The 16911-nt window shown below is 34.0% G+C and overlaps 1 protein-coding gene across 1 annotated transcript in view; it reads right to left on the reverse strand.

Moving 5' to 3' along the window:
* The window catches only part of LOC107740993 (adhesion G protein-coupled receptor A2-like), a 93511-nt gene that overhangs the window by 54113 nt on the left and 22487 nt on the right, over positions 1 to 16911 (reverse strand). The window contains exon 2 of the mRNA XM_016553569.1: positions 7592 to 7663. Coding sequence (XP_016409055.1) covers positions 7592 to 7663 — 72 coding nt within the window. The remainder of the gene's footprint in view (positions 1 to 7591; positions 7664 to 16911) is intronic.

Below are 16911 nucleotides of genomic sequence, written 5' to 3' on the forward strand. Positions count from 1 at the left end.
TCATCACTGTGTCTGTCACACGACTCTGTTGCCCTTTCGGCTTGAGCTGATGGTAAAACTAACGACATTATTAACTGTCTTGATATTTACTTTGAAAGCTGACGCTCGCGATTATGGTAAGGGGCGTTACATTTCCGACGAGTGCTTGCTGTGTTCGGCCAATCACAATGCACTGGTTCAGCTGGCCAATCAGAGCAGACTGTGCTTGTCAAAGGAGGGGGCTTTGTTGAAAACGACGCGTTTGAGAGAGGTGGGGCATAGAAGACCTACAATAATGTACAGTATTTGAAAAATAATGTGTTTTTTGAACATTAAAGCATGTCAACATATTCTGTTACACCAAATACACCAAATAATGATCTTTAAAATAGCATCATATGACCCCTTTAAATTTGTTTAAATTAATTAATATTAAATTCATTTATATTCATGAATGGATCATGAAAAAAAAATGTATCAGCGTTTCCACAAAAATATTAAGCAGCGCAACTATTTTCAACATAATGTACTGTATAATAATACTACATAATAATATATGATAATAACCAGAAATGTTTCTTGAGCAGCAAAACAGATTTATGTTCAGTCTATTTCTAATCATTCTAATTGTAGAATGATTTCTGAAAGACACTGAAGACTGGAGTAATGATGCTGAAAATTCAAAAATTGAATAAATAAAAAACAGTGCAAATTGTAATTTCACAATATTACTGTTTTATTTTTGATCAAATAAATGCAGCCTTGGTGAGAATAAGAGAATTGTTAAAACAACAACAGCAACAACAAAAAATCTTACCGACCCTAAAAATAAACTTAATAGCCAGTTATGATTATGCATTTTCAGTGTATAGAAAATGATAATAATGTTACTAACTAGTAAATGTATTATTTCTACCATTTTTTAATAATAACAAAGATACAAATGCTTTTTTTGGAAAATTGGAAGTTGTCTTCAAAATTCACTTGAGTTAAAAAATCTGCAGGCACATAATGGACAACTGAATAAGCAAAATCCTATTTAGAATGATCAATTCCATACTGTATAAAGCAATTTAAAGGCATATGAGAGAAATTATTCAATGTGCTTCCCTGTTGTTTTACCATATACAATGTTTTATACAATATTAAAACAACAGTTGATACAGGACATCATACACTCTATGGAGAATGCATTTGTGCATGTGTTCTCCATCGGTTCACTAAGGTTTAACAAATAAAATCTGGCCTGTGACCTAAAATGAGTTTGACGCTTCCAAATTAAATGAAATAATCTGGAGGATTCTCTTCCATTATTTCACTCTGCTATGTGTGATTTCACAGGAACACCCATCTTAAGAGTATATACATACAGTATACAGAGAAAAAGCAAGAGAAGGAGAAGACGGCTGTTTAGAGAATATTTAGAGCCTTGAAGCTACGCCAGAACAGTTTGAGAGAGATTTCCATAATAGGATGCACAGCACACAATACATGGGATGAGAAAAACACAGCCAGACAAAAAGACAGAGTGCTGCAGTTTTCTTCCGTGTCATATCGATAACATATGTGTCATGATAAAGAATGCTTTGACATCACTTCAGTGAAATACTGCTTCGCTGATAACACACTCTTTGAACTGAGGGAGAGGGAAAAAAAGAATGTTACAGTAAATATGTCAGCAGTCAGATCTGTGATTGATATTAATATAATAACACTCCTAGACATGAATATGACACAGGCAGCAGTTTTTGGGCTATAGAGAGAGTAAAAATATCACCCTGTCCTGAGATGACTGCTGCACAGACCGCACAGATAAGATAAACTTCAGCAGCATGTTACGCTACACACATACACACACACACAAGCTGGAAACAATGAACAGAGATATGTGCACACACACACTGAACCGTTGTATTAAAACAAGAATAAACAGTGTAACAATAGAGGAGTACACGTACACACATCACACAGGCCTGTCACTCCGCAGGAGGCTGAGGCCCAGGGCATGCTGGGAAATTTGTTTGTTATGAATGAATTATACAATCGACTATAATCAGGTTCTTATGAGCAAAATAAACTGATTTAGTACTTCAAACTTTACATCCCTTGTGAAAAAGAAAGAGCACTTATTACGGAAATAAGGAATATACTTAAGTGCGAACTGAATGTAAAGTTTTCGAAAAATGTATCTGGCTGTGAAATAAAGTATTGTAGATTAAAACATTTGAATAAATGCAATTAGCTGAACTTTAGAGTGCTAGAGAGTCACATATAAGTAGGACTTATGTAAATCTTTATATGTAATTTCATATTCATGCATATTATACATGCATGTAAATATATTTTAAATGTAATAGTGAAAAACACACTTCAGTTAAATACTTCAGTGCTTTAGTATGTTAACCAACACATCAAAATAAGTGTACTTATTTTCTAGCATGACAAAAGATTTTGGAACCAGTGATTTAAAATGTAACTTTTTAAGCACTTTTAAAAGTGTACTTAAGTGTGTTAAGAAACATAGTCATGAAAGTTTTCTCTTTTAAGTACACTTAAGTGGCCTTTTATTCCATTAATATTATATTGTTTGAAAGTGCGGTTTTTAAAAATATATACTTAATAAACCTCCAACCACATTAAAAACACTTCATACACCTTTCGAGTTCTCGGGTCAGTTTTGATCCGGTGAATATAAACATCATAACTTTTTAACATAACTTATTTTTTCAACTAAAACCATATTGTATCTGATCAGTAACATCTCATTAATGAGTTAATGTTTCAAAGTTTTAAATGTTACCCTATCTAAAAAAAAAAATTCAACATTAATGACAATTTTTATTTTAATATATCATTATATGACATGTGTAAGAACATAGAAACTGATAATTACCAGTATTTACAGTAACACTTTAGTTTAGGGACCAATTCTCACTATTAAGTAATTGCTTTTTTGCATGCACATTACTAGCACATTGGCTGTTTATTAGTACTTATAAAGTACATATTAATGCCTTATTCTGCATGATTTAGATCCCTTAATTCTACCCCAAACCTAAACCTAACAACGATTTTACTAACTATTAATAAGTAGCAAATTAGGAGTTTATTGAGACAAAAGTTGTAGTTAATAGTTAGTTAATAGTGAGAACTGGACCTGAAAATAAAGTTTGACCGTATTGGAATGAATAGAATTTAATTAAATTTCTGCCAACTGCCAAAAAAAAAGGTTAAATTTTTCGAAAGCTACATAATTTTTTTCTAACAAATCAACATCAAAAAAATGTTTTCTTGTACTAAAAACTGTGGATTTTTTTTTAAATGTAAAACACATTTCTGGGTCAAAACTGACCCGAATGCAAAAGTAGGGTTAAGATTTAAAGCGCACGACAAGAGCACATTCAATACTATTAAGCACACTTTTTCCCACAGTGGATAATGACATGATATATATTTATCTTCTTTTGTCTCCTCTATTATTATGCTGCATTCCAATCAACTCTAAAAGTCAGAACATACCACCTGGAAAAGTGCAATAAAATTATATTGAGATCAGATTTGGAAATCAACTTAGAAAGTCCAGTTTTTCTCATTCAGAAATGTGATTATTGTTGTGTGATGTCACACTAACATATGATAAGATGATTCAAAGACAGGAGAGTAAAACCCAGTAACTGAATTATTCCGTTCATAATCATACACCTGAGAAACAAATGCTGTCACTGCATAACATTGTTTATACTCCGCAATTTGGTTGCTTGGAGACACATTTCCAAAGCAAAAGCTTGCACTGCAATTTGTTTCTTTATAAATCATCTTCAGAATGTCTGGCAATGGAACGTCTTTACAGAGGGAAGTCAGTGACATCTACGAGGAAAGAATATCCCACATCTGACGTCGATTGGAATGCAGCATTAGAACTGTAGTAGCCAAGGATATTTTGGGCTTCCTAAAAAGGAGTCCCAAAGAGCCGTAAAGCCGTAAAGCTCGTAAAGCTACATGGTTTTCTTAACGTATCGTGCCATACAATTTTTGTGTAACTTTTATTACAGACCTACTGAATAAGGAATGTGTTTTCAGTTTTGTGGATACACATATTATAAGTCAACCCAGTCTCATAAAAATACGTACCTCTGGGTACTTTTCTGCAACACCGTTTTTACGTACCTTACTGCACGTTTCGCCGCAGTTTCAAAGAGAAATGTCCACTGAGTGGCGCTAAAACATGGGTTCAATACGTGAACCCTGGCATGTTTTTATTACGTTGATATAGTATTGCTGTGTTTTTATTACGTTGCTTCAGTTACGTATTGCGGCGGTTCAAAATTCAAAATTCAAATATCCGGGGACTGTCGCTAAAAGTTCATGCTCTATCGTGTTGGAAATATGCCCTACACCAAACCCAACCCTAAACCTACCCGATAGTGTTAACAAATGCAAAACTGATATAAAAACGCATTTGTTGATGCAACCGTGTCATTTGAACTTACTTCAAAAGCATCAGTTTTCAAATCTCCCAGCATATTAAAATTGTTTTGAAGTCATAACATGATATTCTTCAAGTAATTGTGCGAAAATTACGCTTTATTAATCGAAACTCTGTAAATGTGTGTGAAAAGGAATAAAAGGTGTCGGAGTTTTACTGCCTCTTGTGTTAATTTCTTTTGGAAACTGCAGTGATATGTACTTATTGGTACATATTTCGCGTCTCGCGAAAATGTGCCCACGGGTACGTTTTTGCCATGAGACCAGGTTGTTATAAGTACATGGTTCAAATGTGTGCGTACCTATTCCTTATTCACTTTTAACTTTCTCATTCTCTCCTCTGATTAATTTCATTTTGTCTTTTATGAACATATACATTTACTTTACTTAGAGCTCCTACAAACTCTACAAACCCCGAAGAGTGTATCATCATAACTTGTCCTACAAAATTATTCTTAAAATCCAAGGTTATCATGACTTTAAGCCTTTTCAAACCTGTTTTCTCATTGTGTGCATTTCTCCAGATCACATCATAATTGTTTTATTTACTAGTGGTGTCAAACGATTAATCGCGATTAATCACGATTAATCGCATCCGAAATAAGTTTTTGTTTACATAATATACATGTGTGTACTGTGTATATATTTTTTTGTTTATATAAATACACACATATGCATGTATATATTTAAGAAAAATATGTTATGTATATACATTACGTATATTTATATATAATATAAATTGTATGAATATAAATATATACATGTAAATATTTTCAAAATATATACAGTATGAGTATGTATTTACATATACATAATAAATATACACAGTACACACACATATTATGTAAAAAAAACTTATTTTGGATGCGATTAATTGCTATTAATCATTTGAAAGCACTATTATTTACACAAATATAATTTTAAAACTATATTAGTATACTACTGTATATATTATAATTGTATACTATTACAAATACTTCCAAATAAATACATTTCTTCAACAATATAAGTCACAAAAAAGGCCAATAATGAAATTGCATTACTGTAACAGTCCAAAATTGCCATGTTAATATAATCTTTTTTTTTTTTAAAGTAAAAGTCTCAGTAAATCTTAGGAAACGATGTATTAGAAATGTACAAAAAACCTTTAGTATGGGACACAAGGAAAGAGAGTTTTGGAGAAAAAATGAAATGTCATAATGCTTCAAAAAAGGCAAAATACAACTGGTTTCTTTTTCTCTTTTTAATAAAACAGTGCATTTTCGTGTTTTTTTTTTTCTGAATTCATACAAGCAGAAAAATTAATTATGTGGTACTAATAGAGAGTTAACATCTATAGTTTTAAATCTACCCAAACAGCCCTTCCCCTCATTCTACAGCCCCAGGTACGAGCGCCTGTTTGCGGGCACAGCTCCAGTTTCTCTGACCTTTGACTTCCGCAGCTCCCCGGGGGTCTTGTCTGCACTTGCAAAAACAAGCAAATCAGATCCTTTTACCCCAAACAAACACCTACATACAGAGAGCAGCCCTGTCTTACACACACACGGCTAATCACTGCACACGTGCACACATGAGCACGAGCGCACACACGTGCACACAATAATGACCTCACACACACACATTAAACACGTGCTGCTACATACACTCAAAATAAACAACATTTACGATTAGAAAATATGTCTTCGTTTACTAAAAATAATACTTTGGTATTACGTTTTCTTTAGCCATAGTACCAATTTACATTTTTTAAACATGCAGGCTTCAAGTAGAGCTACAAAACCGTTTTATTAGAAAATAGTATGGCCTACTGCAGCTGTCAGTATCATACATCAATACTGCAGGTCAATCAGCAGCACAACATATTTCTTCCTCCTTCAGTCCCTGGCAGCCTCCTCCTCTATTATCTGAGCAGTTCTTCACAGAGTGATATATGGAGGTGTAATGAGACTCTTTCTGTGAAAGTCTCATCCTCCCTACTGTAGCATCACACTCACAGACAGCAGCAAACAGCTCCCTGCCAGTGTTAACTTCAGTATTCAGTATGAAATCAAATAAATATTTTGGATTATTTTCAAAATAATGTAAAATGCTGTTGATTTTGACCATTTTTGAACTTGTTCATTGTATTTAAAGCTGAAGTATGAAACTTTTTGGTTTAAAATGAACAAAAAACTTGATCTGTCAATCTCTAATCTGTCTTTTAGAAGTGGGACTACTTTTCTAATCAGATGTACTTCTGTTTATGCATCGATGATGTTTTTTCTGTGGGTGGCGTTTGCTGAAATCCACGCAATCGATACTTTACGATCAAAAACAAGTGAAAGTCACTCAATTTGAGGTGAGATATGAGATGAAACACTGGATATAATTTTGCATATAGAGTACGGACTTGGTAAATGATTCTGTCACATATGATATCAATGTGCTAAATTTTTTTTGAAACATTAACTGTATTAAGCATATATTAGTTTAAAGGGGTCATATGATGCTGCTAAAAAGAACATTATTGTTTATACTTTTTTGTACACTATTGTTCAAAGGTTTGGGGTCGGTAAGATTTTTAAAATATTTTCACTCACCAAGGCTTGGATTTAAAAATACAGTAAAACAGTATATTGTGAGATTTTATTGCGATTTAAAATAGCTTTTATATTTACTATAAAATGTAATGTGAATTTTCAGCAGCCATTACTCCAGTCTTTAGTCTTTCTAATTATTATCAATGCTGAAAATAGTTGTGCTGCTTAATATTTTGGTGAAAACTGGTATATATTTTTTCAGGATTCTCTGATGAATAAGAACAGCACTTACTTGACAGAAATCATTTGCAACTTGTCTTTAATGTCACTTTTGATCAGTTTATTCCTTGCATCCTTGCTGAATAAAAGTATTAATTTCTATAAAAATATTTTGCTGATGCCATGCTTGTGTTTTTATGTTGTTACCTTATTTTAAATCCATTATTGGTGATGCTGCATGTTATTTGAGTAATCGTTTACTCATTTTAATGTTTTAGCATTTGACTCCACAATGAATCAAAAAGCCCAACCCTAGACGCCCATCAAAGAAACCACTAAGCCTTGCAATGGTGATGAAGATGATGACGACGAGAAAGAGGTTTACTCACAGCTTCTCGAGGGAGTACAAGCCAGCGAAAGAGCCATTTTTCAGGACGCGGATGCGATTGTTGCTCAGATTTCTGTGAAGAAATGCAAAAGCAGAGATGAAATCACTAATCACACATTCACAGACAGTCATGTAAAATGAAATCTACTCGTGCATCTAATGAAAACAGGCCTCACTCACACACTCTGTCACAGACGCCCTCGCCAACACACACGCTGAACCAAAACACACATGCGCATGTCCAACAAAAACACGCATGTACAGTAAACACCCTGACACAAGCGTGCTTATATGGCCAGGCATCTCAGACACACACGCTCGCCAACTCTCACACATATTCTTCATTTGCTGCCTACAAACCCTGTGACCGCTGCATTAAAATTCTGCTATATACAACAAAGACATAGTAGTCTGACTGTAGAAGTCACCTGTGGTTCACTTCAACACTTTAATTTCTATCAAACAGAAACAAAAACATAAGATATAAGGGAAGATATCATAAGGTTTCCCCCCCCTTTTTAATTTATTTAATGATTTACTGCTTAAACATAATGGTAGTGAATTAGTATTATTGTTCATTTGGGTGAAGAATTATTATTTTTTAAATATTTGTAACAGGTAATACAAATTCTATATTGACTACATAATTGAATGTATGGCCTTTGTCATTATTTCTATCAAACAGAAACAAAAACATAAGATATAAGGGAAGATATCATGGAAAATGGTTTTTCTTGCTGTTTCCCCCCCCTTTTTAATTTATTTAATGATTTACTGCTTAAACATAATGGTAGTGAATTAGTATTATTGTTCATTTGGGTGAAGAATTATTATTTTTTAAATATTTGTAACAGGTAATACAAATTCTATATTGACTACATAATTGAATGTATGGCCTTCGTCATTATTTTGAGCTGTAAATACTCGAACATTGCTAATACATTTTCTAATGATGCAAGTTTGAGCAGTGTGCAAGTGCAAATGGTGTTCTTTTAAACTTTCTATTCATCAAAGAACCCTGAAAAAATAAGTTATGATTGGGTATATGCATATACAGTAGTCGGGGTTGAATTATCGTTTACCTTGTGTAATTTTATTCATGACTTATTTCTTGATATATATATACTTTTTTCAAATATAGTTCAGTCAGTGCATTAAACTAGAGGCTCTTAACTGATCCATACCCAACAAAATCAACCACAGATCCATTTAACAGGGCTGTGGACAGCACAGATTTAAGAAAAACAGAGGAAAATTTGTGGTAAATGCAATTATACATTGAGCATTTGAGACAGCAAAATCAATTGGCTTTTCAAGTTTTATAAGACAGAAGAAAATGCTTCCCAAATCCTTTGTCATTGACATAAATGGGGTGTAAAATGCTTGAGTAATTTTACTTGATTAGTGTACTTAAGTATTATTTTGCAATTTAATCCGACGCCTTGTACTTTTACTTGATAACATTTCTGAAGAAAAAAACAGTACTTCATTGTATTTTCTTCCATCTTACGCACATGAAATATGGTAAACAATAGCTCAAACATGCATGCTTGACATGCGAGAACCAGTGATGTTTGTTTTTCGTGCATCAAGCACACGCAAGCTTCAATCATAACTTTCATCACAGAAATTTCTGGCTTCAAAAGATTTATTTTTTCTGAAACTCTTTGTTTGGGTTCATCTGAAGAAAGAAAGTCAAATACATATGGCATGGCATAAGGGTGTAAAGAATGAAGTAAAACACTGAGCATTTTTTGTGTTGCTCTGTGCTGCATTTGAATTGTTGTTGTACACACTTGACTAGATGTTTTTTTGCCTGTGCCATTGCATTTTGTTTTGTTTTCCCCCTTTAACCAAACCTTTTTATATCTGACAAAACATTTTATTATTTTATATCACCTTGCATTGAAAAGATTATTTAAAATGATGAAACAACCTCTCTCGTTTTTTATTTTTACTAGGTTACTTTTTTAATACTTAAGTACAATTTAAAGTTGTACTTGTTTAGTTTTACTCAAGTAGTTTTTGGCCAGATATTTCTAATTTTAAATGAGTCAAATTTTCGCTCAGTAACTGCACTTTCACCTAAGTATAATTTTGGGTACTTTTTACACCCCTGTAAAATTCAATTCATTACAAAATCATCTGTTATTTGGTAGAAACAGTTTAATTAGAAAGATGCCCACATGATAGGTTATATAAAAACCCCTCATCCTTGAAAGAAGTAATGAACAAAACTACACAAGGTGAAAGAAAATACAACCCAGACTACTGTATATACATATACCCAATAATAACCCTTTTTCATGATTATTTGATAAATTGAAAGTTTAAAAGAACTTTTTTGATATATAATGCATCCTTCTGAAAAAAAGTACTAATTTGTTTAACTAAAAAAGTGCCCATAGAAACACTGAGTATCTATTGAGATGTGGTGTTTCAGCAGCAGAAGAGAGGAGGAAGGAGAGTTTGTGAGAAAGGATGCTGCCCAAACACGAGTTCAGCGACCCAACAGCGGAGACAGCGGCATCAACTTCAGCCATCAGACCGTGCTGTTTCCAATTAATCTTCACGGCTTAATGGAGGGATGGAAAGGGCGAGGGAATGAGGAAGAGGAGGGGGAGGAAGCCATAATCTTGATAATCACAGTGGATACATTTTTACATCAAAAGGAAGTCGAGGTCCACATCAAACGAACGCCCGGCTCTTTCCACGACAATTATCCCTTTCGCCATTGGCTAATGGGCCTGAGACCAGAGAGAGTCTTATCAGAAGGAAGAGAGGAAAGAGAAGAGGACGAGAGAGAGGGCTTTGGATGGTTGTATGGGTAAAGCTCAGGAGGAAAACAGGTTTGGCTTAGGTTTGTGGCTGATATGGACAAATAAAAACACACAAATGCCAGTAAACTGAGCTGTTATGTATATACCAGATCTATTTCTGTCTATCCCAAAAGCATATATGGAAGCAATACATCACAAGAGTCCATACATTACAGTGATTTTCCCACAGTTTAGAGTTTTAGGTCTAGGTACGTTTTTATAAAATAGCAGCCACAGTAACATTATAAAGACACTTATGTTCATTAACTGAGTAGTTGACAAACAGCATGCAGATCGACTTTACTTTTTCAACATCAAGATTGTAGAAATTAGTAAAAGTATAGTAAAATAGTAAATTGTAAACGTAGGATTCAAAATCTAATTTAAGCCCAGAAGTTGTAGAATAAAATAAAATAATGTAAAAATACAATAATGTAAAAAATACAATAATATAAAAAATAAAATAAAAAATAAAAAATACAAAAAAAAAAATCAATTTCCACTCATGCTAATAATAAAATTTCTAATGAAAAAGTACTTTTAATTTAATATTAAATCAGAAAAATAATTTTAAAATATAAATTATAAATCATCAAAATGTTGGTACAAACATAGATTTAAATAATTATTTATTTTTTTAAATATCGATATTCCGTTTTTGAGAATCGATACAATATAGCCAAACAAAATATTGCGATACTCACGTGTATCGATATTTTCTTACACCCCTCACACAAAATAAGTTTATAAATAATTTTATTGCCAACTTTTATTTATTTTTTATCTTTTAATATAATATATTCAATATAATACATTCAAATATTTACATAATTGAATAATATTTGAAGGGTACATGATAATGTTTTATTCTTAATAATTATATACTGTATATATATATATATAACAGAAATTAAATATATATATATATACACACACACACTAGGGCTGTGTATTGGCAAGAATCTGGCGATACGATACGTATCACGATACAGGCAGGGGTTGCAATACGATATGTTGCGATACATTGCGATACTGTAAGCAAGGCGATATATTGGGATATTTCTTATTTTAGGAATAGGATATATTTTTAGTAAAGCTGTCATTAAGAACACACCACCATATGCAAACCTTAGCAATAAATAAATAAATAAAATTTATTTAACCAGAACACAGTGGGATCTGCATGAGGCGGCGCCCGCGCCACGGTCCCGCAGTGGACATTAAAAGCCCAAATGACGCCACACTTCAGTTTTGTACACCGAAACGGGAACTGGAACAATTCTTTCATCCTCCATTACTAGCAGCGAACTATATTAACGCTAACATTAGTGGCGTGCCCTAATGCTAGTATTTCCCGTCACTGTTATACTGAGAATCTTAGAATTTTACTGGTACTGGTACTGACTACTGAAATTTTGGTACCACTTTTTGTAAAATAATGATTATTAATTAGTATTCCCTTCACAACAGGATCACAATATCACTTCAGTGCATAAATTCCCTCGTATGCTCACCCACATCCGACTCAGAGTGACCTGAGTGTTGATATAAAATGCAAAGTCAACATCACACAGAAATCACAGATAACTATCTTCAGTCTAAAAGACAGTCTGCTGCTACCCAAGATGTCCATGATTTCATATCATACAATCTGACTTGCAACAATCATAAAGGACTTTAAACATCCTTAAGTCTACTCCTGGCTTTATCCAATCAGATTTTAGAGCTGTAATTATCCATGTATAACTGCATGTAATTCCTGGTACTTTCTAAAGTGTGCATTTGTGACTCATGTTACCCTTTCGTCTGCTTCAGTGTGTTACAGCCCAATAGAGCGTAACTGGCTGAATATCCACTTATTGGCAGGAAGTGTGTTACCAATTAGGACTAAAGAACGTGTTTGCAGTATGCGAGTGTGTGTGTGTGTGTGTGTAGCCTATGTTGAGAGAAAGTGTGTCTGCTTTCATTTGCAAACCAGCAGCTGGTTCGTCTTACTTCCTGCCTTGTCACAAAAGTTAATGAGCAGATTTAATCACCTTTTATGTAAAATCCAATATAGCATGACACTAGCAACGTTAACGTCATCGGTTTGATTCCCAGGGAATGAATGCATGAACATTAAAATTATACACCTTAAATAACAAATAAGATGCTTTAGATTACAGTGTGTAATGTAAATAAATAAATTCACAATACAGCACAACGTCGAAAAAAAAAGTTCAGAATTTGCATGACACCAGCATGATTGGAAATGTGACACTGATTTTATACAACAGTTAAATAAAAAGGAAGTTAATATTAAGTGACTTACATTTTAGACAGAATATTGACTGACAAAAATAATTCCAAACAAAGATCACAACAAAACAGTCTCAGCGGTGTTTCGTTACAGAATGATTCAGGGTTTTTGAACGAATCGGGTCAATGATTCAATGCCCCATTCATGAAGTCGTTTGCTTCATTTGTGAATGAATCAACAGTTTCAACAAATCGGATGAATAAATGACTCAGTGACTCACTCATCAAGAAAAAATTGCCTTTTGTAATAGCAAAAAATGCCCTGGAAATCAATCTCACAAACATGCAAATATAAGTAAGAGCTGATAGAACATGAATATATTGCTTCAGACTAGATTACATTTACGCCGTTTTTCTTTCTGGACAAGTAACATTTTTACTTGGAAAAGTGAATGACCAATTTTCTTGTCCAAAGGAGAAGCACAAGGCTAAATGTCGAGCCATGAACACATTTTGTCAGAACTACGTTAAAGGGATAGTTCACCCAAAAATGAAAATTCTGTCATTAATTACTCACTTTCATGTCGTTCCAGACTCATAAGACACAAATGAAGATATTTTTGATGAAATCCGGGAGCTCTCTGACCCTGGGTAGACAGCAACGCAACTGACATGTTCAAGGCTCAGAAAGGTAGTAAGGACATCGTTAAAATAGCCCATGTGACATCAGTAGTTAAACCTTAAATGTTATGAAGCTACGAGTATACTTTTTGTGCGCAAAGAAAACAAAAATAACTTTATTCAACCATTTCTTCTCTTCTGGTCAGTCTCTGCCACCTTTCACGACAGTACCACGATGCAGGGTGAGGAATTAATGACAGAATTTTCATTTTTCGGTGAACTATCCCTTTGAGACTGTGAAAACTCATCTAAAATAAATCAAAATACTTGTCATTTTTGTCAATGTTGGAGTAATTACGACGTTTGTGACCTTTCAAAGTCCCTTTCAAGGAAAGTCCATTCACTCAGCCGCCATATTTGCAATGCCTCCGGGCAGCTCAAACAAGACCAAGTCGCACTTAAAGGGATACTCCACCCCAAAATTAAAATGTTGTTTTAATGTTTGTTTGTTTTTGATTAATGACAAAATTGTAATTTTGGGGTGGAGTATCCCTTTAAGACTGTGCATTCGCATCGGCTGGTCCAGCCTCAGGTTTCTATGGGAACCGGAGCTTTTAACGGCCACTGCAGTGAAGCAATGACTTTACCAATCAACGATTGGCTCTTTCATTTAGAAGGCGGGACTATCCCGCCATATTGCGCATTGCAGTTTCTCCCATTCATAAGTATAGGAGTGAACCGTCATTGTATTTCTATAGTCTTTGGACCTTTGTAGGGCAGTACAGATTGTGCTTTATTCACAAAACTCTATTTACTGCGTAAAACCGTACTGTGCTACACCCAAAGCATATCAACAGATTTTGACAGCAGTTTTTTGTATGACTAATGCTAACGCTAGCCACCCCGCTAATGACTTCCCGCATATGTGCACATGTGTGGATAAACACACAGCTAAACTACATCCTGCCATCTAATTAAAAATTAAAGAGGACATTTCAGAACCAACACAAGTTCCCCAAAAGTGAGTTTCTGTGTTTTGGCTCAAAATGAATGAAAATGACATCTTGCCTTTGTCAGGTCATTACTGAGGGTGACTACTCCAAACCACTAACCCACTGCAGTCATCCTACTGTTGCAGGATGTAGGGAGGATCAGGACACATAGTACTGGGACACGGCCAGCAGTACAGATCTTCAAATAGCTCTTTGACCCTGATCTACCCCGCCTGATGCTCTGGTCGGGCACATGAACCGTCAGTTAACTGAAGCCAGACACAAGATAAAAGCTGAAAACCAGACAGATCTACTGCATAATTTAATACAGAGAGAGACTGAGAGATATCACTGGCAAAAACACAAACCGGTTAATTGGACCCAGAGACTATAGAGCTATAGATAGTAATGAGTCAGAAACCATTTAGAAAGCGAGCGTTTGTGGAGGTTAGGTGTCACGTAAGGTCTTGGCTTGCGTGAGTGTGTATGTATATGTCAGAGTATCATTAATACAGCATTATATGATATATACAGTACATGGCTACATTTTTACATGTAGTCAAACTAAACTTTTGTTGTGTGAAACCCATTTCCAAAAGGTGGTTCTTACAGAAGTCGTTTCTGTCTCAGAGTAATAAATAAAATGGTCACTGTGAGGTGAAGCTAAAAAGTAATAAAGTAAAATACTGTGCTGGGAAGGTTACTTTAAGTAGCTTAAAGAAGCACTTATAAAATGTATGAATATGAATTTTAAAGTCACATCTGTGAGATATGAAGTTGAATTATAAAGCCGCAATTGCGATATAGCCACAACTCTGAGATATGAAGTCATAACTGTGAGATATTAAGTTAGAATTGTGAGATAAGAATATTGTGAATTATAAAGCTGCAATTGAGATATAATTGCAACTGTGAGATATGAAGTCCTGTTGTGAGTTATAATGTCGAAATTGTGCAATATAAACTTTTAGTTTGCAGCTGTGAGATGTAATGTTGCAAATATAAGATATAAAGTCATATTGTGAGGTATTAAGTCGCAATTGTGCGCTATAAAGATGCTACTGTGAGCTATTTGTGAGATATTAAGTCATACTATGAGTAATAAAGCTGCAATTATGAGACGAGTGATAAAAAGTTGCACTTGTAAGATATCACATCTTACAGTGAGTTATAATGTTGCAACTGTGAGACATAAAGTTGTAATAGTGAGAAATGAAGTCATATTGTGAGTTATTAAGTTGAAATTATGATAGAAAGTTACAATTGTGAGATATAAAGTTGCAATTGTAAATCCAGTTGTATAAATTGCAATTGTATAATGCCAGAATTGTGAGAAATAATGTCACAGTTGTAAGATACAGTATGTTGTTTCATTGTAAGTTATGTTACAATTGTGCAATATAAAGTACCAATTGTCATCACATATAGTCAATTACGAAATTTGAGGTCATTTAAAGCTATAAATGTGCAATTCTAAGACATTAAGTCATACTGTGAGTTATAAAGCTGCAATTATGAGAAATAATGTCACAATTGGGAGATATGAAGTCCCAATTACTTTTTTTTAAATATTTTTTTTCTACTTTGAGGTGGAAACGGACTTCCATAGGATCTTATTTAAGGAAACAAACTGTATTGTTCTCAACAGAAAAGCAGGCAGGCATCAGCACACACTGACACCCGCATACAAAAATACACACTGAAAAACCTGCTGCGTACACACACGCACACCAGAACTTGAAGCGGCCCGCTTTGTAAACAAACTAAAACAGGCGGTGCTCCTGTTCAGCTAAACAGGAAGTGGAGAAAATGAGCTGTTTATACAGAGCTTGGCTGACTGAGGTCAGAGGTCAACCCCTGAGCACTTCCTGTTCTGCTGTGTGATGGACAGGGCAGAGAGCAAGAGTAGGTGGACGACAGAATGAGGGGAAGAGATAAGGACAAAACGACAAGAGAAAGATTAAAGTTAGCAAGGAAAAGAGGAAAACAGGACAGGAATTCAGTTAAAGGATGAGAATTATATATAAAAAGAGCGAGAAAAAAAGGGGAAATTAAGGTGGGAATAGTAAAAAAAATGACCATTGCTACTTAAAAACAACCCTATTTAGTTTAGATAGTGCTGCATTCATGTTATGTTGGAATAACGTAATTACAAGCTAGAAACACAGATACAGATTTTTATAAAGCTCTGATTGTTCCTACTTCACAGTTGTGATGTCATGAAAAAAGACTAGCAGTAACCTCATAACCTTCATTTTATACCTAGTGCTTTTGTTATTGTTACCAGCGCACTTTCTATTTTACAAAAAGAATAAAGATATTTACTATCTAATGAAGCATTTTAATGTCACCAGTAACGGATGATTTAATGGATACCATTATTGGCATCAAGAGTTTTGAAATATAAAAGAATTATCTCTGAATCTGAGGACATGACCATCTTAAGAGTTGTCCTCCTGTAATTATGGTCATTTTAACACAACAAAAACATCATAAATGTCCCATATTGTGTGTGATACCAGGTTTCATCCAATAAAATCCTGCTCAACATACTAGTTAAATACTTTATTTCTTTTTTTTTTTTGTATGTATGTATGTATGTGTGTGTGTATATATATATATATATATATATATATATATATATACAGGTG

Source organism: Sinocyclocheilus rhinocerous, unplaced genomic scaffold, assembly GCF_001515625.1.
Source record: "Sinocyclocheilus rhinocerous isolate Xijiao unplaced genomic scaffold, SAMN03320098_v1.1 scaffold1548, whole genome shotgun sequence".
Lineage (NCBI taxonomy): Eukaryota > Metazoa > Chordata > Actinopteri > Cypriniformes > Cyprinidae > Sinocyclocheilus > Sinocyclocheilus rhinocerous.